Genomic DNA, 26,264 nt, shown 5'->3' with positions numbered 1-26,264 from the left:
TTTTACTGGATAATCTGAGGGATTGACTTCACAACCTTCTCTGCGTTAGCGCCTCTCGTTAGGCGTTCAACCATTTTCCCCATAAGCATTAATGGACTTCCATTTCATGCATGTGTTTCTTAAGTATTTCTCCCACCTATTGATGACCCATCCTACTGTTATATAATGCTCAATGCGGTTAAGGCAATAACAATCCTCATTGCTGCTCCATAAATCTGTCACACTCTCCTCTCGGTGCGTCCCCCGTCCCCCCCAGACATCTGCACGGTCTTGGCAGTCAATTATATCCCCCCACCTTCAAAAGGGCCTCTCTCCAACGCTGCATGGGAGGCAGAGACCTGTATCTTCCCCTGATCTTTATCCCTTCTCGTGGTGGAGCTGTCAGCTCAAACCTTCACTTACCCTCCCTTAAACCCACCAGCACATCTGCATGTTGAGAGCGGGGTGTTTAATGTGTCACACAATGTCATCACACATCCTGGTTAGTCCTTTTATTGGCAACGACATGAAGTCAATCCACGAGTGTTAGAAGCTCATCACAACTGAAACAGTCAAAGTATCCATGAAGCACATGAACGACAGAATCCTATTACACACATAACCTATTAATATCTGAGCGGGATGCATTTAATAACTAGTAACTGCTCACACAGGCTGCCTCTCCCTCTGGTCTGCTGTCAATGATGCCAGAGGATGTTAGTGATCTGCTGACCTGTAATCAGACCACAACAGGAGGCACACGGGGATTTAGTCCCAGTCGATAGTACACCACCATCCATCCTCGCATTTCTCTCTTTATGCAAATTCCTCTTGACCTCCCGTCCAGCTCCTTTCCATCTTCAGCCTCCTGACTTCATCTCCTGGCTCTCTGCCCAGATCAATGCACAAGCTTAAGGGAGCTTCTGGTGTTAAACCAGGACACAAACCCAACGCGTCCTCCTCTGTTAAGCGTGCTTCATGACTTTAATGAGATGCGGAGGGTCTCAAGGTCCATGTAGCAGAGAGACAGAGCTTTGATTGCGTCTGGACAAGATCCTTGAGAGGAAGAGCAGGATCAAGCCCTCTCCTATCATTCTGATTCATCGGCCTTAGTCCTTTCTCTCCCCAAGAACCCGTCTCTTAAGGAGGTCCATTTCATCGTTGGCCAGAGCTTCTCTCAGAGCGCCGAAGAAGGCATGATAGTGGGTCGTGTTGTGGATCATGAGCAGGACTCCAGCCAGCATCTCGTTGGTCACCAACAGGTGGTGCAGGTACGCCCTCTGGTGGTTCTTACAGCAGTAGCAGCCACACCCCTCCACCACGGGCCTGAAGTCATCCCGGTACCTGGGGAGAAGTTCAAAGAAGGTTTAAAGTACAATTCATTGACAGTCACCCTAAAACCTAATGCTGCGTTCTTGATTCTGCAGACACTGCTACTGATGAAACCCGCCGGCATCTCATTACATCTGCCACAAACCTCTCGTCTTTGAGATTGATCTCAAAGGACGTCATCTGCGTTTGATCATCAAGACTCAAATCTCCATTCTGCAGCGCCTCCCCAGCGGTGTCCCTTTCTTCATCCAGAGCCGGCACTGCCAAAGCATACAAATATCGCATTAATCCCTGCTAACTATTCACGCCGTAATCTCACCCTTTAGCAGGAAGTCCTACGTGCAGAATCACAGCGGCGGCGGAAATAAGACGGGAACACATGACCCCTTTTAAACACCTGTATTCTCACCGCAATTTAAATATAAGAACTTACTGGCTGTTCTGACAACCAAAGCCCACACAGACGAGTGTTCACGGCAAGGTGGCTTCAATTTATATTATGAGAATGGAAAGCTAACGGACGAGGAGGAGCGTGTTGGAGGGCGGCTGTTGTTCACAGGATGCACAGCGGTTACAGTCGGGGGGGGGGGGGGGGAAGAGGTAAAACAGCAACGCATAGGATTAAAGGAAGACATTAAAAATGCAACAATAGAGCAACATGGGTTAAGTGCAAACTGAAAGGGGTGAAGCTGAGAGCAATAAAGTGCGTCAACAAAGGAAATCATCTCAAGGACGAGCTGATACGAGAATAAAGGGAGAAAGTGAAGCTTCACCAAAGAGGGAGAAGTAACTTACAGAGAGAGGAACTACAGACTGAACCAAACTGAGGAGCGGGTCGTCGTCGACCTTCAATTCACACCTTTAACACTTTGGGGACTGCACTGCATGTTTGGGCATGTTATGATTTATAAGGTATAACAGCCCGGCTCTCACCTGCTGGATGTAACCAGCTCTTTTCTAGTTCTGACACATTTCTGTGGAAGATCTTCTTTCATATTATAATTAAACACATTCTGGTCATTCTGCAGATGGAGAGACGAGAAAACATCGAGATAATCAGAAGGAGAGTGGATTAGCATATGGCATAGTACCTTAACCCCCCCTCCCCACGGGGCCGTATAATTGGCTGAGAGGGGAATTTGACTTTCTCTCCAGACACCATCGCTGCTCTCAGCTCCACTGAACTCCATTACGCTCCCTGTACAGAATCGATGAGTGCCGTCTGACACGAGATGCTGCCAGATCCCAAACTTCACTCCGTCTTGTCAGACGAGTTACACGCAACTTTTTAATGAATTGCATTTCCCACAGCTCTTGTCACAACACTGTTCACTCGGGCCGACAACCAGAACAATGGTCTCGGACTTAATTGTTTCCATACTGGAGCTGCCGTGGGATACATCATTGATTTCATTTCACCAGCTGAATTTCTTTCTACCCACACACACACACACACACACACACACACACACACACACACACACACACACACACACACACACACACACACACACACACACACACACACACACACACACACTGTCCTCTTGTTAGATCTGTACGCTGAAACATTTAAGTTTGGTTGAAGTTGTTCTAATGAGGGGGAAGTCTCTGCTGTGATATGAACGGGCTTTTTACATTTGTACATTGGCTCATTATTACCAATTGTTAATCATCTCTGAGACATTAATAACATCAAAGCGGCGCCGGCGCCACGTCTAACACGCACACTTCTCTCTTCATCACGTCTCTGCATATTTACACCAAGAAATACTTGATGCTAAGTAAACGATCACGGTGAGAGGAATCATATTCTCCACCACAATCTCATTAACGTCTCATTCGATCCAGAAGCATGAAGCGAGAGAGAGAGACCCCCCGCCCAAGTTCCCAAATTACTTTGTGACATTTCAGCGTGCTGCAGGCGTACAGTGTAATGCACGTTTCCTAAAAACTGCAGTGTTTTCCACCTTTCGGGGTAATTTCCTTCCTGACGCTATAAAAACAAAGTAATTTAGTAGCTTTAAGCGAAGTCGCTTTACCTGAAATGTAATTTGGTTTGATACGAGCAGAGTCGTGGAATTAAACGTCTGCGTGCTGAGATTTAAACGCTAAATGTTTCCTCAAGTCTAAGAACGTAATGAGCGTTGCATAAGTTACTGCCTGAGAAGAACAGAACAGTCTCTCAGAGAACAAATGTGAGCGCTGCAGAGCGTGAAACGATGCATGTGTAGTGGAATCCTTCAGCAGTAGAAAAGGGAGGGGGGGGAGGGGGAGGGGGAGGGGGAGGGGGGGGGCGACTGAAATGGGAATTTGTGCGCAGCTGGAAGTTAACAAGCTTGATCTACATACGCTGATATGTTTGATTCATGATACGACATCAAGATGAGGCGCGATATATACTGCAGATCAATATCTGGCAGCTGCCAGGCTCTACCTGCGAGCTCCGGGGAGATGTGGAAGCTGAAGCTCAGAGCGCAGCCTCGCTCCGTCACCTGGAAGGGGAAGAAGCTCTCGAACAGGTCCACGCCGGCCTCCACGCACGCCAGCACCTCATCAGGTCGTCCTACGCCCTGCAGCAGTCTGAGAGCACGACCAGCAGAAGGCACGAAAATTAAACATCAATGTAACGAACACGACAACATATAGTTCCCTCTAACGGGCTCCCTCTGACTACAGGAAGCAAGGTCAGGCCCAATTCAGCATTAGATAATGACTCCACCCTCCACCCTTCACTCTCCACTCATCCACTCTCCACCCTTCACTCTCCACCCTCCACTTTCTACCCTCCAGCCACCCTCCACCATCCACTCTCCACCATCCACCCTCCACCCGCTCCACTCTCCACTCTCCACCATCCACTCTCCACCCTACACTTTCCACCATCAACTCTCCACCTCCACCCTCCACTCTCCACCCTCCACTCTCCACCATCCACTATCCACTCTCCACCATCCACTCTCCACCATCCACTCTCCACCCTACACTTTCCACCATCAACTCTCCACCTCCACCCTCCACTCTCCACCCATCAACTCTCCACCCTCCACCATCAACTCTCCACCCTCCACCATCAACTCTCCACCCTCCACCATCCACTCTCCACCCTCCACTCTCACCATCCCACTCTCCACCATCAACTCTCCACATCCACTCTCCACCCTCCACTCTCCACCATCCACTCTCCACCATCCACTCTCCACCATCCACTCTCCACCCTCCACCATCCACTCTCCACCCTCCACCCTCCACTCTCCACCCTCCACTCTCCACCATCCACTCTCCACCCTCCACCATCCACTCTCCACCCTCCACTCTCCACCCTCCACTCTCCACCCTCCACTCTCCACCATCCACTCTCCACCATCCACCCTCCACTCTCCACCCTCCACTCTCAACTCTCCACCCTCCACCCTCCACCATCCACCCTCCACTCTCCACCCTCCACTCTCCACTCTCCACCCTCCACTCTCCACCCTCCACTCTCCACCCTCCACCCTCCACTCTCCACCCTCCACCATCAACTCTCCACCATCCACCATCCACTCTCCACCATCAACTCTCCACTCTCCACCATCCACCCTCCACTCTCCACCCTCCACTCTCCACCCTACACTTTCCACCATCAACTCTCCACTCTCCACCTCCACTCCTCTACCCTCCACCCTCCACTCTCCACCATCACTCTCCACCCCTCCACCATCACTCTCCACCCTCCACCATCCACCCTCCGCTCTCCACCATCCACTCTCCACCCTCCACTCTCCACCATCCACCATCCACTCTCCACCATCCACTCTCCACCCTCCATCCTCCACGCTCCACTCTCCATCCTCCACTCTCCATCCTCCACTCTCCATCCTCCACTCTCCACCATCCACTCTCCACCGTCCACTCTCCACCCTCCACCATCAACTCTCCACCATCCACCATCCACTCTCCACCATCCACTCTCCACACCATCCACCCTCAACTCTCCACCGTCCACTCTCCACCCTCCACTCTCCACCATCCACCCTCAACCGTCCACTCTCAACTCTCCACCCTCCACCATCAACTCTCCACTCTCCATCCTCCACTCTCCCTCAACTCTCCCCACTCCCATCCACCCTCAACTCTCCACCCTCCACTCTCCACCCCACCCTCCACCCTCCACCATCCACTCTCCACCCTCCACTCTCCACCCTCCACTCTCCACCATCCACTCTCCACCATCCACTCTCCACCCTCCACCATCCACTCTCCACCCTCCACCCTCCACCATCCACTCTCCACCATCCACTCTCCACCCTCCACCCTCCACTCTCCATCCTCCATCCTTCACTCTCCATCCTCCACTCTCCACCATCCACCATCAACTCTCCACCCTCCACCATCAACTCTCCACCCTCCACCATCCACTCTCCACCATCCACTCTCCACCCTCCACCATCCACTCTCCACCCTCCACTCTCCACCATCCACCCTCTACTCTCCACCCTCCACCATCCACTCTCCACCCTCCACCATCCACTCTCCACCATCAACTCTCCACCCTCCACCATCAACTCTCCACCCTCCACCATCCACTCTCCACCCTCCACTCTCCACTCTCCACCCTCCACTCTCCACCATCCACTCTCCACCCTCCACCATCAACTCTCCACCCTCCACCATCCACTCTCCACCCTCCACCCTCCACTCTCCACTCTCCACCATCCACCCTCCACCATCCACTCTCCACCATCCACTCTCCACCCTCCACTCTCCACCATCCACCATCCACTCTCCACCCTCCACTCTCCACCCTCCACCCTCCACCATCCACTCTCCACCCTCCACCATCCACTCTCCACCCTCCACCATCCACTCTCCACCCTCCACCATCCACTCTCCACCCTCCACTCTCCACCCTCCACCCTCCACCATCCACTCTCCACCCTCCACCATCCACCCTCCACCATCCACTCTCCACTCTCCACCCTCCACTCTCCACCCTCCACCCTCCACTCTCCACCCTCCACTCTCCACCCTCCACCCTCCACTCTCCACCCTCCACCCTCCACTCTCCACCATCCACTCTCCACCCTCCACCCTCCACCCTCCACTCTCCACCCTCCACTCTCCACCCTCCACTCTCCACCATCCACTCTCCACCCTCTCCCCCCATCTTCCACTCATCCACTACAACGTCCAACTATCCACCCTCCACCATCAACTCTCCACCCTCCACCATCCACTCTCCACCATCCACTCTCCACCTTCCACTCTCCACCATCAACTCTCCACTCTCCACCATCCACTCTCCACTCTCCACCCTCCACCATCAACTCTCCACTCTCCACCCTCCACCATCAACTCTCCACTCTCCACCATCCACCCTCTACTCTCTACTCTCTACTCTCCACCCTCCACTCTCCTATTCCTCCCACAGGATTAAAATGCCTAGATAATCTTTCTATTTCATCATTTTGAGTAACTTAATAATATTCTAAACCTAAAAATCAATTTCCTTAAATGTGTTAATTATCTTTACAATAATTAAATTAGTTGTTTGTATAAAATGACAAAAGAAGAGAAGTGTCACAAGCGTCCAAAACCCAAAGATGTTCAATGTGTAATGATTTAAAACAGATAATCTTCACAATGTTACCGATCCTTTCAGCGCTGATTAAAATACAAATGTAGAAGCTAAGAAGGCAACAAACTCTACATGTACTAAACAGTGCGTCAGATTATTACTAAAAATTAAAAAGAAACAAATTAATCATTAAAAACTGAATTAATGTGTGAGATCTGATGTGCAAAGAATTAAAGAATTCCCGTGTTAATTAGTCTAAACAGTGAGCATCTCATCGTGAGAGGTTCAAACCCAGCGAGTCGCTCGCTTTCTTACAGATTACAGCTGAACACGTCTGTCATTCAAACTACAAACTCTGATTACAGCCACTCAAACATGACGATTTGCTTCATTGTATATTGAATATATTTAAGTGTTGGAATTTGTTTAGACAAAACGCGACATTTGAAGACAATGTTTTACACCGAGCGACCAATCATGAAATTAATCGTTAGTTGAAGCACTAAATTAAATACTTGACCATTTTTAAACATCACCTTAAAAACGTAAAAGGGACAATGTTCATGATCCAACACAATCATTAATGATACCATTAGATGTAGGCATTCAGGTGTGTCCGTATGGATTTACTGCAGAGTCGACAGGCTGTTCCTAAATTAGTGATAAAATACAAAGCAGGCCTCGGTGTGATGTCAAGACAACGAATAACAGTGGGCGCCATTTGTCCACCCTCGATTCCTCCTTTTGTTTGGTAGCAGCTGAATGATCTCCTCAGAGACAACTTCCCAATTACACACTGGAGAAGACTGTGGGCGGAAATCTCCCCTTAAAACTGTAATCAATAAACACATTCGTCACAGTCCCAAGCTGACCTGGGTTTGTCCTCAGGCAGCTCCGTGGTCACGGCCGTGATGAGCTGCGTCCTCAGCGCCTGGTCCATGCAGCCCGTCTGGAGACCGTCCAGGCAGAATCCTGCCACCGGCCTCTTGGCCGTCTCCCTGGCTGAGCGCAGCCTCTCTTCCAGGATGTCTCCTCCCTCCACCACCCCAAACACCTCCACGCTCTCCAACTCCTGGCAATGACAGACATTGTGCTGATTAAACAGCTGACAGAAAGGAACCCTAAAAGAAGGAGAAGTAGGACAAACTTCTAACCACATGATCAGGACAGGAGAGACTAAGAGAAATTCTGCAGAACACATCCGTGTTTTGATGACTCATCACACATCACGAGCAGGAGAGACGTGATGGCTGGTGGGGAGTGGAGCTCAGCAGCAATCAAGCGGCTTATCCGAGTGCAATGTTGATTTCAAGAATCCTTTGCGGTGCACTGTGGGTTGTTAGGCTCCTGCTCATTCTACACTTACACGTTGTTGTCCCGAGGGAAATTTGCTTTCTCAGCCAGGCAATAAAATGTACAGAAGAGCACAGCAACGTGTTAAAAACAAACACATTCAGATTAATGCAACACTAATAAAGGACAATAAAGTCATTCCTATATATTAGACTAAACTCTGTGTGGATCAGCTTCTCTCTGGTCTCTCCATCATGAAATGAGGAAACTGCTTTTAAAAGAACACCTGCTCATAATGTACTCGTCCTAATCTCACCGCAGCATTGGACAACATAAAGACCAAACATCGATCCTTGTCCTGTGTGCTTGTGCCGTGAATCCCTGATTCACAAATGTAATAGAACAGCGGGGTGTGTGTGTGTGTGTGTGTGTGTGTGTGTGTACCTGTGATTTATGGTGAACAAGCAGACACTCATCCAAGTGGGCGAGAGATCGATCCACCGACTTTCTAACCCTTTTGCGGGAAGTGTTTTTCGGCCACGTCTCTCCGTCGGCCATGCTCTGGTACCAGTCTGGCTGCACGGTCTTCTGGAGAGCCATGAACTTCGCCACCGTCAGCTCGATGCGCCCGCCGCTGCCCCACACAGACACCGTCTAACGACAACACAGAGGACATTGTCAGGTAATAGAAAAGATGAAACAATAGTTTTATCGAGATAATTGTCTCTTTAAATAGTTTTGCATTGTGGGAAAAATGCTTTTTGGTTTTTCGTGCCAAGAGTTAGACGAGAAGATTGATACCATATCTCACAGCAGTTTAGCTTAGCTTAGCATAAAGACCAGAAACAGGAGTACACAGCTAGCCTTGCTCTGTCTGAAGGGAACATCTACATACCAGCTCACTAATATAGTGCAAAGTGTGGTTTAACCTAGAGCTACTTTTGGACAAGGCCAGGCTAGCGGTTTCCAGTCTTTATGCTAAGCTAACAGCTCCAGCTACATATTTAGAACACAGATATGAGAAAGGTATTGATTTTCTCAGAAGCATAATCGCACCTTGCTAGTAGTGTGACCTGTTGGGCAGGGGGTCGCAGGGTCGTGAAGCGAGCAGTACAACACGGTGTCATGAAGACCTGCACAAAGCACAAAACTCAAATCAATGCGTAGCACTCACAGGGAACGCTTCATTACTGCACGTTCATGTCACGACTCCCAGTCGGGAGAGAGGCGTGGCCTTATCGGCTAACGCAGCTGTGGCAGGAGATGAAAAGGTGAGAAGCATATTTCTAATTACCAATCACTGCTCTTCCCTTCTGGGACTTCAGAGACAGCTCTCAGTAATCCCCTGACAGTTCAGGACAAGTGACGCTATACATTGAATACATTTCTCATTTCAAATGTGGTCGCTTGAGGGTGAAGCTTAATACCACAGCTACTGTTATACAGCACATCTAAATGAGGTCACTCTTCTGGGGCATTCATATAAATATTACTCAGAACTGCACTTTGTTTTTAGCTCATGGAGCTAATCAGCTTTTCAATATGGAACTCAATGTACTGTATAATTACACGCAAAAGCTCCAGTCTAGCCAGTGGAAATAATGTTTATAAACTCAAGCGCTTCGGTGACAATTTGTCACACCAGCACAGGATTGAGCCAGAAGTTCTTCTGATGTGATTGCTATTTAAAATATGATTAATGCAGAGTGTTAATAACAGAGGATCAAAAAATACTTCAACAAGTCCTTGCTACACACTGACTGCATTATAAACATATTAAAAGCAATTCCAACTCTTTTATACAAATGAAAGAAAACGTTTAAACACTGCTGTTTGGTCTCTATTTGGTGGCTGTAAATAAAGTTCCACCACATTCATTTGAATACAATACTTCGTGGTGTTTGCTCACTAAACAATGGTTCATATTTGTATTGAAATGTTTCTATATGTAGGTTTCTTGACTTTTGTAGTAATTGCATTGTTTTTTATTTTACTTTACTAAGTGGATTGTTATGCACCAAAGCAAATTCCTGATTCTGACTCGAGTGATGGATTACCTTTCTGTCAATACTGAATAAATCTGAATGCATTGGGTGTCATCATTTCTAATGATTAATCGATGCTGTTTGAATGTCCCAACTTATCCTCTTCCCCTGATTACTCTCTGGGAGTAATATACTCAGGCAGCATATTCACCTTAAAAGTGATTAAAAGTATTTTAATGGGGCACAGCAGTACTTCACCCGAGGCCTGTAGTATGAAGCAGGATTTTGGGACAGTTCTCAGGGTCACGACGGCATCAAACAGATATGATTGAAGTGATCAAAAGTGGGTAGACGATTAACTGATCTAGATTCTATTGAAAATCATCAAAATGTGATTGATGAAAAGTACCTGCAAACTTCCTGAAGCCATCCTTGAACTCCTCCAACGCTTCCTGGTGCTCTGCTCTTGAGAAAGAAAAAGGAGTTAGATTGCAGAGAGTTTAATGTGTGTTTGTGTGTGTGTGTGTGTGTGTGTGTGTGTGTGCGTTTTTATCCCACAATGGGGAAATTCAAATGTTACAGCAGCTCAAACTTGATATTTGGTTTAAAAAGGCAAAAATACAAATAAAATATCATATCTAAATCTTATACATACAGTCTATGATAAACATATACACACACCTTTCACTTTAAGAGATGAATAATAGCACCCATAACTGTAATACACACACGTTTTGTAGCATTGTCCTAGAAAAAAAGTACATATACACTTACATATGAGACAGGGTGACCTGTGAGACAGAGGGCAGGTTGCTCATGGTGTGCAGAGTGTCCTGGGTGAGGTGGGGCACTGTGCCCAATTGTGTGTGCAGCAGACACCCCGGGACTTCCAGAGAGTGCTGCCCCGTCCTGCCGAGCCCCTTCAGGACACCCAGCCGACTCCTCCCCTGGACCACACAGGACAGCTGCAGCTTCATCCTTGCTCAAGAGATTCACCGAACTACACTAACACCCAACGTTAAACCACAAGGAGTTTTAACAACAGTGATCCCAGCTAGCGAACACACGTGAAGTAGCCACGTGGCTAACTAGCCAAACTACTCGCGTGCTACTTTACTAAAGCTTTCGCCGAGTTAAGATATTAACTGCTCTTTAAAACACGTTAACACGTAATACACATTCGGTGTCGTGCTGGTTTGAAATTGTATACGTGTTTAATTTTTCATTAGCTTACCTACAAAACTCACTTGCCTGACAGGAACTACAAGTCGTCCAAATGTGACGTCATCACCGGCCGCGACGGAACTTAGAAAACTACAGATAGCGCAGTGCCTCCTTTAAAAAAACAACAAACAGTTCACTGTGTTGTGCTTTACACACATTAATAAGTAATGTTACCGGGTTTCTTGAATTTTACTTTTACATTTTATTACATTATAAACGCAAATGTGGCTCGTGTACAGAGGCAAACAACGTTGCTATGGTTACCAAGAACTACAAACTTAGTGTAGTGGGCCTTGTAGTCCTGAAATGCTTTGTTGACGCGACAGTTAGCCTAGAAAACTGGTTAATTTAATACATTACCCAGAATCCTACGCGATCCAACTCTGTGGCAGTTATGTGTACGGGTCTTGCGCTGTGCGAGGGCTCTTTGTGACGACTTCTAGACACTTTTTGTTGATATAAAAACTGTAAACTGTTGGCTTTTGTAGCTGAGGACAGACGAGGACGTTGTTTGGGATTACATTATAGTAACTAAACAGATTATGACAGCCCCAGGTCACAATCCTCACCTGTTCAGGTGGAGGAGGCTCGGCAAGAGTAAAACATCTGCAGACAAGGTAAGTTTTAAAATTCAGAGGAATAGGGCTTCTAATTCTGACAAAGAATAGATCATACATTCACCTCAACACTTTTATAATACATAAAAGAAAAATCAATCTATTTTCAATTGTAAGACCCTTTCCTCAGGATCATTAAATCCCCTAGAGAGATAACAATTGTAAAAAAGGGCCATATTGGATTTATGAATGAAGGAGAAGCACATGAGTGTTAATACTAGGGCTTATGTCAAAGGATGGTTCAGAAATGTCATACAGATTGCATTTCTCAGACACTCGCATGCCCTCAGCCTCATATGTCTGCTGTATGAGACATACTATATAGAAAGCTGATTCGCTGATAGTAAAGCACCGACTTTTGGACGTCTGGGAAATGATTTTGAAGTAATCTGCTGATTTAAGGCAATGGCTAAGCTTTCCTGTAAAATAATCCGCAGGCATCAGGTATTTGCTCAATCCTCAATTTGCAAGTTGTGCCCACAGCTTAAGTGTCCATATATATATATATATATATATATATATATATATATATATATATATATAGATATCTATATATATATATATATATATAGATAGATATCTATATATATATAGATATCTATATATATATATATATATATATATATATATATATATATATATATATATATATATATATATATATATATATATATATATATATAGATATATATATAGATATATATATATATATATATATATATATATATAGATATATATAGATATCTATATCTATATATATATATAGGTTATCCTTTATTTAACCAGGGAAAGTCAATAGTGAGCTGGCCAAGAGGGCTGCATAAACACACAAATGCAACACGCTACAAGAGTACACATTGACCCTTTCTGAACCCTTTAAAATGGACTTAAATTCTCCCATAGTAATCAGCTGTGACAATTTCAGGTCCTTCTGTACATTAGTCCACGATAAAGGGGGTCTGTGAGCTTGCCTGGGCGTTTTCAGAGGCCCTGTTGACTCTATCAGTATCAGCGTACACTTCAAATGTGTTTTCTTTTAATAACAGACGCATGCGAAGAATGGTGATATCGATCAGTGGAGGAAGGTGAGAAGAACTTACCTGTGTGTGGTTTTGGACTGTCGGTGGACAAAACAAGCTATTTAATATGTCAACTTTGACTGATGGGCATCGAACATGTCGTTAATTAATTGCTCATGAACATAATCATTAGTCTGTTTCCTTGTGCTCAGCGCGTGGAGGTGGCTTCAGAGTTTGCTGTATCTGAAGTCTTCCCCCACAAGAAACCTCATTCAGGAACCAGCCTGGCTGTACCTTTGCAAAGCTCTGAACAGTTAAGAGATCATGATGACGCCTACAGTGAAGGTAGGTCAGCCCGTTAAAACAAATAATAGATGTTTCTCCAGAGAATATAATGGTGTTGAGCCTCTGCAGCAGCTGCTGGCTTAACTATGAGGTTTGGGCTTCTTGCAGCTCAGGCTCTTCTTGGGGATTGGCTGAGCAGTAAATTGCGGCTGGAGCTGGAGGTGGAGGAGGAAGATGACCTGATGTGCTCCGGGGAGAGGAGAAGCCCTGCTGCACTGGCTAGTGCTCAGCCTGCCAGCCTTAACTACAGCAACTTTGATGGTAATAAGCAAGGACGGAAAGTGTGCAACCTATCCAACTAACTTGAGCGTCTTTATTTGAATTATTCAAGACCAGCTCAAATTCCCTGATCTTAATCAAATGTTAACGGAATAAAACATGTCAACACAAAGATCTGTACAACTGCCTGGCCGAGGAGGAAGAGCAAAGTGCTGTCAACAGCTTCCTACAAGACCTGATGGAGCAAGAGGTGTTGGACTCTGGGGTGATGGAGGAACTGGCGCTGGATGTTGGACAAACAAGGAAGAAGTTGAGAAATCCGATTGTCACCATGGAAGCAAGACACCTTCAGGTATGTGATCCAAGCGAGTCTTCATTTCCTCAAGATGAGAGATGTGAATGTTGAGGGACGGGAAACTGATCTGCACCCAAGCTGCGTTCTCACTTGTACTAATTGCTGCCGATTGTTACTGAAGGTGCGAGAGAACAGAGCGAGGCGGGAGGCTGAGACGCAGAGGCGACAGAGAGAGGGGGAGGATCGGCGCGGTGCCAGAGAGGAAGCAAAGAGGAGGGAGCGTGACGAGGAGACGAGGAAGAAGCAGCAGGCACGTAGACGGGAGGAGATGGTGCAGCAGGAGATGGTGAGGCTGCGTCGGCAGATGGAGGAGAGGAGAGGCCTGGAGCAGCTGGTTCGACAGAGGTATGGTATCCACAGCAACCACTGGCCTGTGCTGATGTGCTTATCACCTGTATCTGAGATTACCCTGAGCCTCCTGATCCAGCCGCCTCGCTCTTCCACCTTCCTCTGGTGGATTGAATGGATTAATGGTAACCTATTCATCAACTCGCTGACCCAAACTGGTATTGTAGAAGTGTCCCTGGAGGTTACATGAGCTCTTGGCCGGCACGATGAGCCTGCTGTGTAATCTCTTCTCTGTAACTGTAAATGTCTTCTAAGGCAACTTTCATCCTGAAGAAGTGTAAGGACTTGGGTTCAATGGAATATAGAGGGAAGTGTTTGGCAGTGACCTACAAGGCGACTGTAAATAAATATATTTCTATTCAATTAAGGTATTTGTATTAAAAGATTATTTTTTTATTGTCTGCTCTGATCTATGTAGGTAATGAAAACATGGGAGGTTAGCAAGAGAAACATATAAATAAGGATGAATTCCAGGACATATAGTGTACAGTTATGGAAAAACTTTATTTGTTTTTTAGTTTACAGCAAAAACTTTCAACTGCTCTTATTGCAACTTTTGTGCATTGCTGCTATTCTTTACGGGGCTCCGGTGGACTAAGAAGTATATGTTTGGTTACTCCACAGGGAAAAGGAGAGAGTGGAAGGGCAGTCAGCTCCTCCAGCGCCTACAGAACAGCAGCAGCAGGTCACAGAGCGACTTTATAAAGAACAGAAACTCCAAGCAAAGCTTCACGTGGGGAATCTCAAGGTTGGTTTCTGTGCTGTGGACTTATGTTGGAAAATAAACCAATGTGAATTCTAACTCATGGCCCTGCATGTTTAGTGTCTGCAGAGGCATTTCTCTGGATGGTATTCCGTGGTGTTGGACCGAAGGCTACGTTTAGGTAAAGCCACGGCGCTCTGTGACTGGAAGCGGCAGCTGAAAGCCTGGCGAGCGTGGCGGGCAGTGGATGTGGGCAGAGCAACAGCAGCGAGAGGTTGCGAGAACAGCGGAGGATCTACGAGCTGAAAACAGGCAAGATCCTTCCTCCTGACAACCCATCATTGTACAAATGACACAATGAAAATGAAAACCTACATTCAGAATAAGTTCATTATGACAGTCACTGATCCCGGTGAGGGTTATCTTCCAGACGATGCCAGCTGGCTCTGGAGAGTGACCGAAGGCGGTTGCTGCGGCGATGTCTGAATGAGTGGCAGCTATGGTGTCGGATGGAGAAGGAAAAGCGAGAGCTTTTGGCCCTGCAGCAGGAGACCCGGTGCAAGATAGCCTCCTTAATTAAGGCTGCATCAACAGGCAAACTCAAGGCCACTGCAACCCCAACTTCTCAGCCAATTATGGCCTCGTCTGAGAAATGTAAGCAGCCAGAGACCACAGACAGGGTGAGAAACATTTCTACACACGAAGTGAGATCATGACCAAAACCTCAGCCCCATCCGTGGCAGGTGGTGCCAAAGGCTAAAATGACTGAGGCAATAAATACGATTGGGAATTAAATTGTATAAAATTAGTTTTCCAAATCTCTTCGCCTGGGATGACCTGGACCTTTCTCCGGAAGTCAACCAGCGAGAAGAACGTTTCCTGCTAAAATATTCACAACTCTGGAGAGTGAGAGCAGGAAAGAGGAGTACATATAGGGGACGGGATGGCATAGAGCGCATGGAAAGAATGCTAGAGATAAATAAGAGGTGTAGGATAGTAGAGCAGAGCTCGAGGGACGGACTTGGTTGTTGCTGCTGGAGTTCACGGTCAAGGAGTCAATAAAGAGGCCATACTCGCCTCTCAGGGCCTGCTTCTTATAAATCAGGATTCTTGGAGTCAAATTGGTGTCTAGTGGTAAACCATCCAAACAGAACAACAAGGTTGTGAGGCACTTAACCCCGAGTTGCTCAAAGAGGAAATTCCCTGTAAGTCGCTCTGGATAAGAGCGTCTGCTAAACGACATGTGATGTCATTTTGAGATACGCAATCTATGTTATCTAAATGTGTATTCTAGACCTCCCTCTTTTTTTAATTTGTTATATAAAATACCATAATCATACCTGTTCTGTTTCCGTGTCCTTCTAGGAAGATCACCACAGCTCAAGCCCTTTGGCCCCCGACGCCTCTGCAGTACATCAGAAGAAGACCCCTGCGGGCGCTGTGGCCCAGCCCACCGAGCCGTGGCAGGTGACCCGACGCCATGCGGCACCGACTGCCGCTGAGCTCAACTGGGCCGCAGCAGAGAGGATGAGGGCGGCGGCTTTACCTGTTCGACAAGCACAGCGTCGCCGGGCAGCAGGTTTGAGAACAGACACGCCGTCCAGCAGCAGATCATCACGCAGCAGAGGAAGCTGTTGAAGGAGCAGCAAGAGCAGATCGCACGGCTGAACGACAAGCAGAGCGTGATGGGGTTGGAACTGGAAATGGAGAAAATCACACAGCTCACGCAGATATCAATGCCAAGAGGCTCGAGACCAAAGAGCCGCAACTCTGAGCCCACAGAGCAGAGGTAGGCTCACTGCACACTGTGAGATCAGATGTGTGTGGATCAGATTCACCACTCTCTCACATATCTCCCTTTATTAAAGCTAATTATTGGATATCCAGATGTTGTGCAAAACATGTCTAGAAGATCAGTAGAAGGACAGATTGTTTACAACCTGGCAACGCAAACGTTATCTTCAGTAATGGCTTATAACTGATTTATTTAAGGTGCAGTGGGTGTAGATCTGAAGTCATAGAGACTCTCTGGCATATATATATATATATATATATATATATATATATATATATATATATATATATATATATATATATATATATATAAATATCATACAAAAGGCCCAATAATGTGATACAAAAAGGTTAGAAATGAGTATGAATATGAAAGTAATATGGAGGTTTTGTCCCTTTAACTGTTCAGCACAGAACATGTGTGTGTGTGTGTGTGTGTGTGTGTGTGTGTGTGTGTGTGTGTGTGTGTGTGTGTGTGTGTGTGTGTGTGTGTGTGTGTGTGTGTGTATTCGTGGCCTGGCCTCCTATTCAATACTCTCCCTGCATCCCCAGGACAATTACACTCCCTGCCCCAAATGTGCCATTAGCTCTAAAACTCTTAAGATGTGCTTCTCTTTCTACAGTGCAGACTAATGTTTGCAGGTATGTGCACACCTCAGTGGTAATAATACTCCTTTAAACTAATATATACAGTTTCTATAGCAGTTATTCTTTTCAGAAGGTGAAAGGGGGTGAAAGTCATTATCTGTTAATAGCTTTCCTTATTAAATACAAGTCACATCAGCTGCAGAATGATTTCAAAGCGTAGAGAGAAAAGAATATTTTGTACATTCAGGGTTCCTATAATTAGATGTGTATGTGATAACAGATGCGTTCCAAGAAGTCTCTACACAACCTTGAACATAGTTTCAATGAGTAGAAGCAAAAAGTTCAAAAAGACGCGTGGCGGTTGAGTTTGCCTAAAGCTGATACCTGTCTGAATAAAATGTGCCCGGCGAGCATCGGTGTGCAGACAGAGGTGTGACTGGGCCATTCTGGGCCATTCTGGGCTCTTGGTTGTGATTGTTACCGTTGCAGGGCACCGAAGATTAATGGAGAACCTGTCAGCCTATGTGCACCTCCAAGGAAAGCTGTCACACATCAGACACGGCCCCATCATATCCTCACAGGTCAGTCTGCAAGGTCCTTCACTCACAGCGCTGCAAAGCAGAGGACCACATCTACATGTAAACAAACATGTACATTATCTGTTTCCAAACGTAGAATGCTGCAGCTTTTTGTCAAGGAAATTACATGACCTTGAGTCCTACAACGGTAGCGCTTGTGTTTCCCTTCCAGTTACGTGTTCAGAATATGAAAACTAAATAAATAAACATCCACATATCCACACCTGAGACTCTGGTGTACCCCAGAGGAATACATGTGCTCAACTCACCCCTCTAACCTCTCTTTGAAGCCATGGAGCTCCGTGCACGTCAACGCTCAGAGCGAAGGAAGGAAATCGAGGAACTCAGGAAGGAGAAGGAAGAGGAAAAACTGGTACGAGATTATTGAGCCGTTTTCTGGGTCACCGCTCTGTGTTGTAGTTGTAATCATCTGAAACAAAATGAAAGAAACAATCATTTTAATTTGATTTTCCAGGCTGAGCTGAAAGCCGCTGAGGAGCAGAGGCAGAGGGAGGTGGAGGAGGAGAAACGCAAAGCAGTGGGAAAGAAGAGGGAGGAGAAAAGGCAGGAAAGAGAGGTGAGTCAGAATACAGGAAGCAGCAACACTGAGCATCATGTAGCAGGACTGTACTCCCATCACACATCTTCCTGTCTGTGTGCAGAGAGAAGAGGAAAAACAGAAGCAACTGCACAGGCAACAGGAGCTCCTGAAGCTCGCCCGTCAACACTACCACAGAAACCTGCTGCTAAGGCGAGGCCTGGCGCCATGGGGACGCCTCATTCAGCTCAGACAAGCCAACACACAGGTGAATCACACGTCTTGTCCAATTCAGCCCGTCCTCAGACCTCCAACTCAAAGAACCCAGGAGGTGCTCTTCATATCTGGCCTGAACTTTAATTTAGTTTTTAATCCTATTTAAACAGAAAGCTGTGCAGGAGCTCTCCAGGCTTTCCTTTATCACACGCGCTCATACAGAATTAGAATAAGCAAAAGGAAATGTAGACCCACAAGGGTAAATTCTGCTCCAGGTAGACACAGTGGATTTGCTTAATAAAAAGCCTCCCTGGTTCTAGACTTGCCACTTAAAGGCAGTACGTCTATGAAAGGCTTTGTGTAATTTAAATGTATTGCTCACGGAGCGTTGGTGGACATAATGCTGCCCAATCGTCTCACACTGGAAATTATGTTTACTTATTTAATTATGTTTTGAGTATAAAGACTAATCTGTCTTGGATTGTAGCGATGCAAAGAGATTATACACTACATGCTTCTTTATGTCTCGTCAGTCGCCTGAAGCTCACTTATATTCAAAACACAGCTTTGTTAAAAATGAGTAAAATATTTGGCTCTTCTCCTTTTGTTCTTATTATTCTTATAATTATGATTAATGTATTAATCTTGTTGCTGGACTATCTGTCCATTGGAGCTGTGTTTCACTCTGGCACCTTCATTCTCAGAGGTGCTACAGAAAGTTAGTTATTTATGATATTCTAATAAATAACCACAAACCCCACGCTGTGTATCCACAGGCAACCCACTTCAACACATTGAATAAACTAAGCAATGACCAAACTGCTGTGGTAAAAATACTCATCTATGACACACACACACCCAATAACACACTTCTTCTCTTGGACATGCACACAGAAAGCCCAGACAGCAGAGAGAAAGCGTGCGACTCTGAGACGGTATCTTTTCATCATGTTGCAGTCAGATATAAACCCTCGTTGTTGCTAAATGTGAGATGCAGTCAGAGACCGGCGCTTCATCATGTGATCGCACAGCCATTGTTTCACCCTGGCACATATGATTGAGTTTAGATGCATTCATCAGCGTGCATCAACACTTTTCTTTTCAATCCCCGCCAGCTGGCTGAGCGTCATCACAATCTCTTCCTCCTGAGGCGGTGCACACGAGGCTGGCAGCAATCAGCAAGAGAGTCCATGTCTGCGAAAGAAGTTTTTGTTGACCAACTGCACCAGCACTTTTTGCTTCGGAGGAGCTTAAACTGCTGGAAAAGAGTGTGTATACACACACACACACACACACACACACACACACACACACACACACACACACACACACACACACACACACAGGATTGCAGTCTCCCCATCTTCAGCCAGTGATTTAGAGCCTTTTCCTAATCTCCTCTTCTACCTGCACTCAATCATGTTTTCAGGTGCTCAGTCTTTAAAGAAAAAGAAGTTTGGACTATTTCCCACTTCTTTTCTTAAGCTAGTGCCATCCTCATCACTTCACCTTACTACTGCTAAAGATGCAGCCCCCCCATCACCCCCCCACCCCCACCACCTCTGAGTGAGCGCTGTCTGTTTCAGCTAAAGGACTGGCGGAAGATTCAAGAGGACATGGCCGAGCGTTTCTATCGCACTCGCACTCTGAGGAGGTTTCTGCCGGCCCTGCTGGACCATGCGACCCAGGAGAGGCTAGTGGACTGGGACCGCCAGGCGCTGGCTCAGGAGCACAATAACAGGTCTGCCACTCGTGACGTCCCCATGTGTTCCCTGTGTGGATGCCGCAGTAACACAACCGACTCACAGCGAGCACTTTGGTTACAGTGTGCCATAAAAACCACAATGCCATGAATTTGTATCAAACGTCAACATTTATTTTACTTTAAAAGACATTTTACAGCCTATTCTACAGAGAAAAAATGGTTAATTCATGAACAAACTGCAGAATATGTTATCATTACCCACTGGAATATGCAGTTTAGCATCATTTAGCTATGTGAGAGCTGCTGCGGTGCATTGTCTCTCCCCCTGCAACTGCCTTTACTTTATATTATAAACTACAACATCAAACTCAAATCTGCTTAGCTGGAAGTCTCTTCATATTATTATTATTAATGGAGTCTGCTCCGGTAGAAACTTCAATATGGCTGAACTGGCATAGCGTTTACAGCCTGCCTGGTCAGGGTTATGTATTTTCCGCAATAATACTCTCCTTCCAGCCAATAGTAGACCACAAAGACCGCTACAGGGAAAGTTAGAGGATTAGGATTTATGAATGAATGTCAATTTATCTGGTAGAAGTGGAGATAATTCACTGGACTGCTGATGGCACAAGAGGGAAAGTCAGGGGATCACTAAAGATTCCTCCTCTGGACATTATGGATATGTGAATTGTGATGGCAATCCTCCCCTCCCCCACCAGACGGACATGGCCCCCCCGAGAGCCACACCACGAGCATGGCTTTAGTGACACTGAGAACTTTTCTAATTTGCATTTAAATAGATTGCTTCCTCCAAATGATAAGTTTTAAATCAGCCAACAGTCTAGTTTTGATTATGATAACAATATTATTATGTGCTCTTCTGTTTACCATTGTGGACAAAACTAATGATGTCTGTAGCGCTGCTCTAACTTGATTGATTTCACCATTGTTGACACAGAATGCGAGCGTTCATAAAGTTCAGCGTCTCAGCTAAATGACCACAGCCTGCAGGTGAATTCCCACATGCTGCCCAGCTGCCATTGTCAATAAGCCCCCAGTGACATTATGTGAAAACCCATTAGGTGTTGTAAACCCAGAGGTCCTTACAATTCCATTTCTTAATTCTCACTTGCTTTGTTCCCATCTGTCCTTCCATCTGCCTGCACTTCAGACGGGTGCTGCGGCGATGTTTGCTGGCCTGGAGGCAGCTTCCTTGTCTGCTGCGCAATGAAAGAGTGAGGGACGAGCGGCGGGAGAAGCTGGGACGGAGAGTGACTGAGGTGCTCCCTGACTTCTGCTCCAATCCACTGTGAAGCCTGTGGGAGAAACCGACACTGCACACCCACAAGCATGGCTCTGGAGAGGACACACATACTAACACAAAATGAATACACATGCACCTTTCTCACAGTCATTTAATAAAAATACATTCATACAAGTAGAACTGGACTTATACAACTTTGAAGGGCTTTTTGGAGGAAAGCAGCGATAGTGGAAAACTTCTCAAGGTGACATTAATGTGCTTTGGTTTATTTGCTCTTTCATATTCCCAGAGCCGTTTAATTTAGGAATCAGTTTATCAGGATGCATGTAGCTGCTCATAAATTCATAACTATCCAATAATTCATTGTGATTAATGCAATGACAAGCTGTATGACTTTAATTAGCCTGATTATGTGGCTTGTGCTAAGGTGTTTAATTCCTCTGTGATAAATATCCAGGACACATTTCACAAGTCCAGGAACACACTGCAGAGAAGTGTTTGTGGAGGACACAGTGTGCAGAGAGACCATCGTTAAAAAGATGTTTCTAATGCAGGACCAACTCCTCATCTCGTTGCTGATGCCGCTCTCACAGAAAATGTCCGATACGAGGATCAGAACACATTATTCAGTCTCACGTTTGTCTTCTATGCCGACTCCCAGCAAGGCACTAGAATGTAGAGGAGACATAAAGACAATGTTCAAGTCCAGGGAAGACAGTCAGTGTGAAGGAAGCTGTGATATTTGTTTGACAGAGAGACTGTTGACAAGTGGAAAGGTCAGTGTGAGTGCATACAGCTGCATAGAGGAGATACCAGCTGTGAGTGGCATTAATGGCAGAGAATGTATCTTATTGGAGTTTGTTGTTATTGCACTCAAAAACTTAATAACTGCAGTAACCTTGTGATAAAAAGAGCTGGAAGTTCTCAGGTTTACTGCAAGCAGAAGAAGAAATCAGAGTGAAAGGAGCCATGCTGCCATCCAGTGGACATGAACAAGAACAGCAGCCATAAGCTCCACACGAGTTATTAAATGAGGGTCTCTTACACCGGGTCTGTTGGGACGGGAGAGGCTGGATTCAGTTGTTCTCCCATGGTCATGAACTCTGCCCAGTTGCCACGGAAACCTCGAGAGTAGACGCCGGTGTCCACGACGAGTCCCCAGTAGGCGCTGCGAGCGGTTTTGTCTCGCAGGGCTGTCCGCGCCTCGCGTTCGGTCACGTTGTAGCTGACGTTGATGACCTGCACCACCAGCAGGTGCAGCAGCCCGCAGGTCACGATACTGCTGTACCACGCACAGGTGAAGCACAGGGCGGAGCTGAAGCACACAGCGAGAGAAGATGGGAAATGAAGAGGAGTAGTTTGCTAATTATTACAAACGTACTGCATCTTACCAGTAATATTAGTATGAATGTATGAGTTTATGACATTTATAGTTCATAGGGCTGTACCCAACATGTTGTTTGTTTTGTTTTTCAACATTCAAAGCTTCTACTGAGGTTTCTCTCTGTCACCCTAAAAGAATATGATTATGTAATATGATTGTGCGGTTATATAAATATATGTTATAGCGCTGTTAGACTGCTGCGCACCGCCTCTGTGTGCAGCAGGAGGGAGTTTTGTTTTGAAGCAGAATACTTTGAGATAAAAACATGTGAATTTTGAAAATGATTACATCATCGATCTTCTTTCAATAAATTACGACTTTTGGAAAATGAATTATGCTTCAGGACTGAGCACCGCGCTGTGTGTGTGTTTGCTCTCAGTACCTGTACTGGTTGTAGACCCCCGGGCAGTAGAGCAGGGCGGTGACGAGGTATTGATTGGGACACACGCTCTGCAGCACCAGGCTGACACCGTACAGGGACGTCAACAGGAAGAGGACGAGCGTAAGCAGGAAGCTGAGGTGATTGGTCTGCCCCACACAGCTGTTTATCCTACACGAGCACCGACCGAGGGGACGCACAAGTACACACACAGGCTGACAAAACATACTGAGACACCAGGGTTACACTATTCACATGCAGGACCACACAAAGGTTTAGGAGGGGATAGCAAGGAACTATTCACTTGTAGTAATTAATACGAGTGTGTGATGTTGACACAACATATAAATATGGTTAATAAAGACGCAGCAGGACAAACTCCTCGAGTCTGAGCTCATTACGTCGCCTGGAGAGAAAGACGTCACTTAAAGAAATCGTTTCATACATTAAAAAGAGCTTCTTTTAGATTTATTGAATCGTTTGTGTAGAAAAGACGAGCAGATAACAAACACAACTTCAGAGTTTGAGATGTGAGACAAAGTGGTGACAGGCCGAGTGAGAGACATTTTGAAGGGACCCACCAGACACAGTGGTGGTCGAGACGCAGCACGCAGACGCCACAGATCCGACAATGTCCCGCCCTCGGGGGCCGCACCACCCTGCACACCGGACACCAGTTACTTCGGCTGTTTTCCTCCACCCCAGTATGCGCCGACGATCCCGCCCGGTTGGCTACGGTCATCGTCACATCGTGCCTCCCCCCGTTGAAGGCAGGGTCTCGGTCTGCCAGAGGGCTGTAATACGTCACCGTGCTGTGGACGTCCTCTTTGTTTGGCCGCACAACGCCGGGCTCTCTCTTAGTGCGGAACAGGGCTACGAGGGTGAGTGTGACCCCTACAGTTACTAACACTAGCTGGACCAGGCCAAAATCCCCGCGGGGCAGCACCTCAGTGATGAACAAGAAGTACATGTAGGCCAGGGAGAAGAGGGCCAGGCTGAGGAAGAAGAGTGTACGCCCCTTCTTGCGGTGGGTGAAGTAGTAGTACCACAGCACCAGGCCGGGCAGAGCTGTTAGAGCCACCATGCCGAGCAGGAAGTGGAGAGCAGCGAGGTGCAGCAGGACCGGGAGGAGAATAAGAGGAGGGATGACGGACAGGTCCACTTTTCGGGCTCCACCCCACAGCCAGGGCACACGAATCCTGTCTGTGACAACTGCAGCCACATGAGACAGGGATTCAGGTTTCTGAGACTCCCTCTTCAGAAACCTGAAACAGTAACAACAAAAAGAAATAAGTAAAACATTTGTACTTCAAACTTCATCTCATTAACTTGCATTTAAAGAATCCATATGAACATTTTTCAACACCCGACATTTTAGTTTAGTGTCAGCTGTGAAAAAGGTCTAAACCTTAAAAAAAAAAAAAAATAGATCAGTTGTCAATTAATATACAAATAGCTTAATGTCCTTCACCTGTCACAGGTGTCATCCAGGTCCTCACAGTCACAGCAGCATGCTGCCACATGGCTGCGCTCTCCAAGTCTGTTCATATACTCGCAGCAGCACAAAATCTCCTCCTTCTCCAGCACCTTGTTGGCTCGCTTCTTCATGATGGACAGCCTTACAGCCTGTCAGTTTATACAAAAATTATATTAGTACCATTATTAACATTATAGATACAAATTGGATTAAGAGACAGGAATAAAACAGGAAGTGAAAGACAATTACAGTAAATATTCTAAAAGCCTACTTTGCAGAAATGTTCTTTGCACACAGCAGCTTACCCGCTATTTGCATGTGTTTTAGATGGTGGAGCGCGTCCAAACAGATTTCCACCACGCAATAGAACCTGCTCATTTGACCCTGCCCAGTCCACCTCCTACCCCTCACATCTGTCACACATCTGTCATGCTTTAATGATGCACAGGAACTGGACGGTCCCACCTCTGCAGCCTGCTGGCTTGTTTGGCACTGATGGACTTGGGCTGATGTGAGCTGTGGGATCAATGCTTCAGCTCAGTTCAACCTCTTGGGGGTTTATCCATCTATCTATGTATAATATATAGTTTTTGAGACATTTAAAAGGGGAAGTCAGCTTAATTGACCTTATAACATTCTCAATTCCCTGTTTTTAATGTGTTTTGAGGTCACTTTCCCTTTGTATTCTCAAAAACTGTACAGTAACATGCCATGAAAGTTGACACATAGTCAGGGTCATCCTCAATGTAGCTAAGGACTGAACAATACATACCCCCCCACGTGCTGGGGGTCTTCACATACCTGAACACCGAGCTGCTACATGCCGACGCGTTGGAGTAACGATCGCCTGAAACGGTTTCCCTTCGCCCTGGCTCTCCAGCGGAAGTGGTTCTCCTGAGCAGCTTCTGTATCCGGTGTTTCTCGGAGCTACATGGGACAGTACAGGGGACCCCGGAAGTCTCCGGAATAACAGCTGTGTTTAAGTGTCCGAGTGCTCGATGGATCTTCTAACCGGGTTTCGTCCGGGTTCGGGTTCACTGATGAGGGAGACGTCACGTGGCCCCGCCCCTAAGGAGTTTCCCTCCTGACGTCAAATGAACGTGACACTCCCACACCTACAGGCACGCGCGTTCAATATAAAATATATTTATTTTATTGCACATTCACATGCTCATGAAATTCTCTGGCTAACTTTTCATGCAAATACCTATGTAAATGTATGTACAGTAATATTATGTTCAGTGGTGTGTGTGTGTGTGTGTGTGTGTGTGTGTGTGTGTGTGTGTGTGTGTGTGTGTGTGTGTGTGTGTGTGTGTGTGTGTGTGCTTCACAGATCAGCAACATGAAAGCTGTGGAAAAAGA

At 46.3% G+C, this 26,264-nt stretch overlaps 3 protein-coding genes across 7 annotated transcripts; 1 reads left to right on the top strand and 2 right to left on the bottom strand.

Annotated features, from left to right (window-relative positions):
• Nucleotides 1–476: 476 nt before the first annotated feature.
• LOC115025337 (queuine tRNA-ribosyltransferase accessory subunit 2-like) lies at nt 477–11,556 on the bottom strand. 3 transcript variants are annotated; one of them, XM_029457484.1, is made up of 9 exons: nt 11,384–11,556; nt 10,924–11,096; nt 10,559–10,614; nt 9,221–9,297; nt 8,609–8,818; nt 7,744–7,943; nt 3,749–3,894; nt 1,457–1,571; nt 477–1,323 (listed from the first exon to the last, which is right to left on the bottom strand). In XM_029457484.1, the coding sequence occupies exons 2-9, from the start codon at nt 10,965–10,967 to the stop codon at nt 1,089–1,091; spliced, it is 1,083 nt and encodes a 360-aa protein (XP_029313344.1). In that variant the 5' UTR covers nt 10,968–11,096; nt 11,384–11,556; the 3' UTR covers nt 477–1,088. The 3 variants fall into 3 exon arrangements, with proteins under 3 accessions (XP_029313344.1, XP_029313345.1, XP_029313343.1); XM_029457485.1 differs by having other exon boundaries at nt 11,397–11,432; XM_029457483.1 differs by lacking the exon at nt 11,384–11,556 and having other exon boundaries at nt 10,924–11,380.
• A 56-nt stretch (nt 11,557–11,612) lies between these two features.
• On the top strand, nt 11,613–22,050 carry ccdc191 (coiled-coil domain containing 191). Its single transcript, XM_029457478.1, is given in 19 exon segments — nt 11,613–11,990; nt 13,037–13,075; nt 13,222–13,354; nt 13,463–13,615; nt 13,747–13,925; nt 14,050–14,273; nt 14,901–15,024; nt 15,100–15,225; nt 15,227–15,291; nt 15,410–15,659; nt 16,345–16,494; nt 16,497–16,768; nt 17,851–17,942; nt 18,230–18,312; nt 18,415–18,516; nt 18,602–18,745; nt 19,809–19,961; nt 20,280–20,434; nt 21,570–22,050. Coding segments are annotated over 19 exon segments (2,661 nt in total). The 5' UTR covers nt 11,613–11,915; the 3' UTR covers nt 21,712–22,050.
• Nucleotides 21,800–25,934, bottom strand: zdhhc23b (zDHHC palmitoyltransferase 23b). Of its 3 annotated transcripts, none has more exons than XM_029457480.1 (7): nt 25,704–25,934; nt 25,208–25,472; nt 24,897–25,051; nt 24,007–24,690; nt 23,429–23,596; nt 22,708–22,977; nt 21,800–22,330 (listed from the first exon to the last, which is right to left on the bottom strand). In XM_029457480.1, exons 3-7 carry the CDS (start codon nt 25,031–25,033, stop codon nt 22,285–22,287), a joined length of 1,305 nt encoding a protein of 434 aa, XP_029313340.1. In that variant the 5' UTR covers nt 25,034–25,051; nt 25,208–25,472; nt 25,704–25,934; the 3' UTR covers nt 21,800–22,284. The 3 variants fall into 3 exon arrangements, with proteins under 3 accessions (XP_029313340.1, XP_029313339.1, XP_029313341.1); XM_029457479.1 differs by having other exon boundaries at nt 25,208–25,418; XM_029457481.1 differs by lacking the exon at nt 25,208–25,472.
• Nucleotides 25,935–26,264: the final 330 nt, after the last annotated feature.

The sequence above is a fragment of the Cottoperca gobio genome, chromosome 20 (assembly GCF_900634415.1).
Source record: "Cottoperca gobio chromosome 20, fCotGob3.1, whole genome shotgun sequence".
In the NCBI taxonomy this organism is placed as follows: Eukaryota; Metazoa; Chordata; class Actinopteri; order Perciformes; family Bovichtidae; genus Cottoperca; species Cottoperca gobio.
Note: the sequence above shows the minus strand (reverse complement) of the source record. Positions and strands in the feature narration are given on the sequence as shown.

What these genes read in the sequence shown, in the direction of transcription:
- LOC115025337 (XM_029457483.1), bottom strand. Translation starts at nt 11,126, where the DNA reads ATGAAGCTGCAGCTGTCCTGTGTGGTCCAGGGGAGGAGTCGGCTGGGT. An exon ending in TGGCTTCAGGAAGTTTGCAG is followed by an intron (nt 9,298 to 10,558) that starts GTACTTTTCATC and finishes TGCTTTGTGCAG; the next exon opens with GTCTTCATGACACCGTGTTG. An exon ending in CATCTCCCCGGAGCTCGCAG is followed by an intron (nt 1,572 to 3,748) that starts GTAGAGCCTGGC and finishes ATGCTTTGGCAG; the next exon opens with TGCCGGCTCTGGATGAAGAA.
- zdhhc23b (XM_029457480.1), bottom strand. Translation starts at nt 25,033, where the DNA reads ATGAAGAAGCGAGCCAACAAGGTGCTGGAGAAGGAGGAGATTTTGTGC. An exon ending in CTGGATGACACCTGTGACAG is followed by an intron (nt 24,691 to 24,896) that starts GTGAAGGACATT and finishes TTACTGTTTCAG; the next exon opens with GTTTCTGAAGAGGGAGTCTC. An exon ending in CCCGTCCCAACAGACCCGGT is followed by an intron (nt 22,331 to 22,707) that starts GTAAGAGACCCT and finishes TCTACATTCTAG; the next exon opens with TGCCTTGCTGGGAGTCGGCA.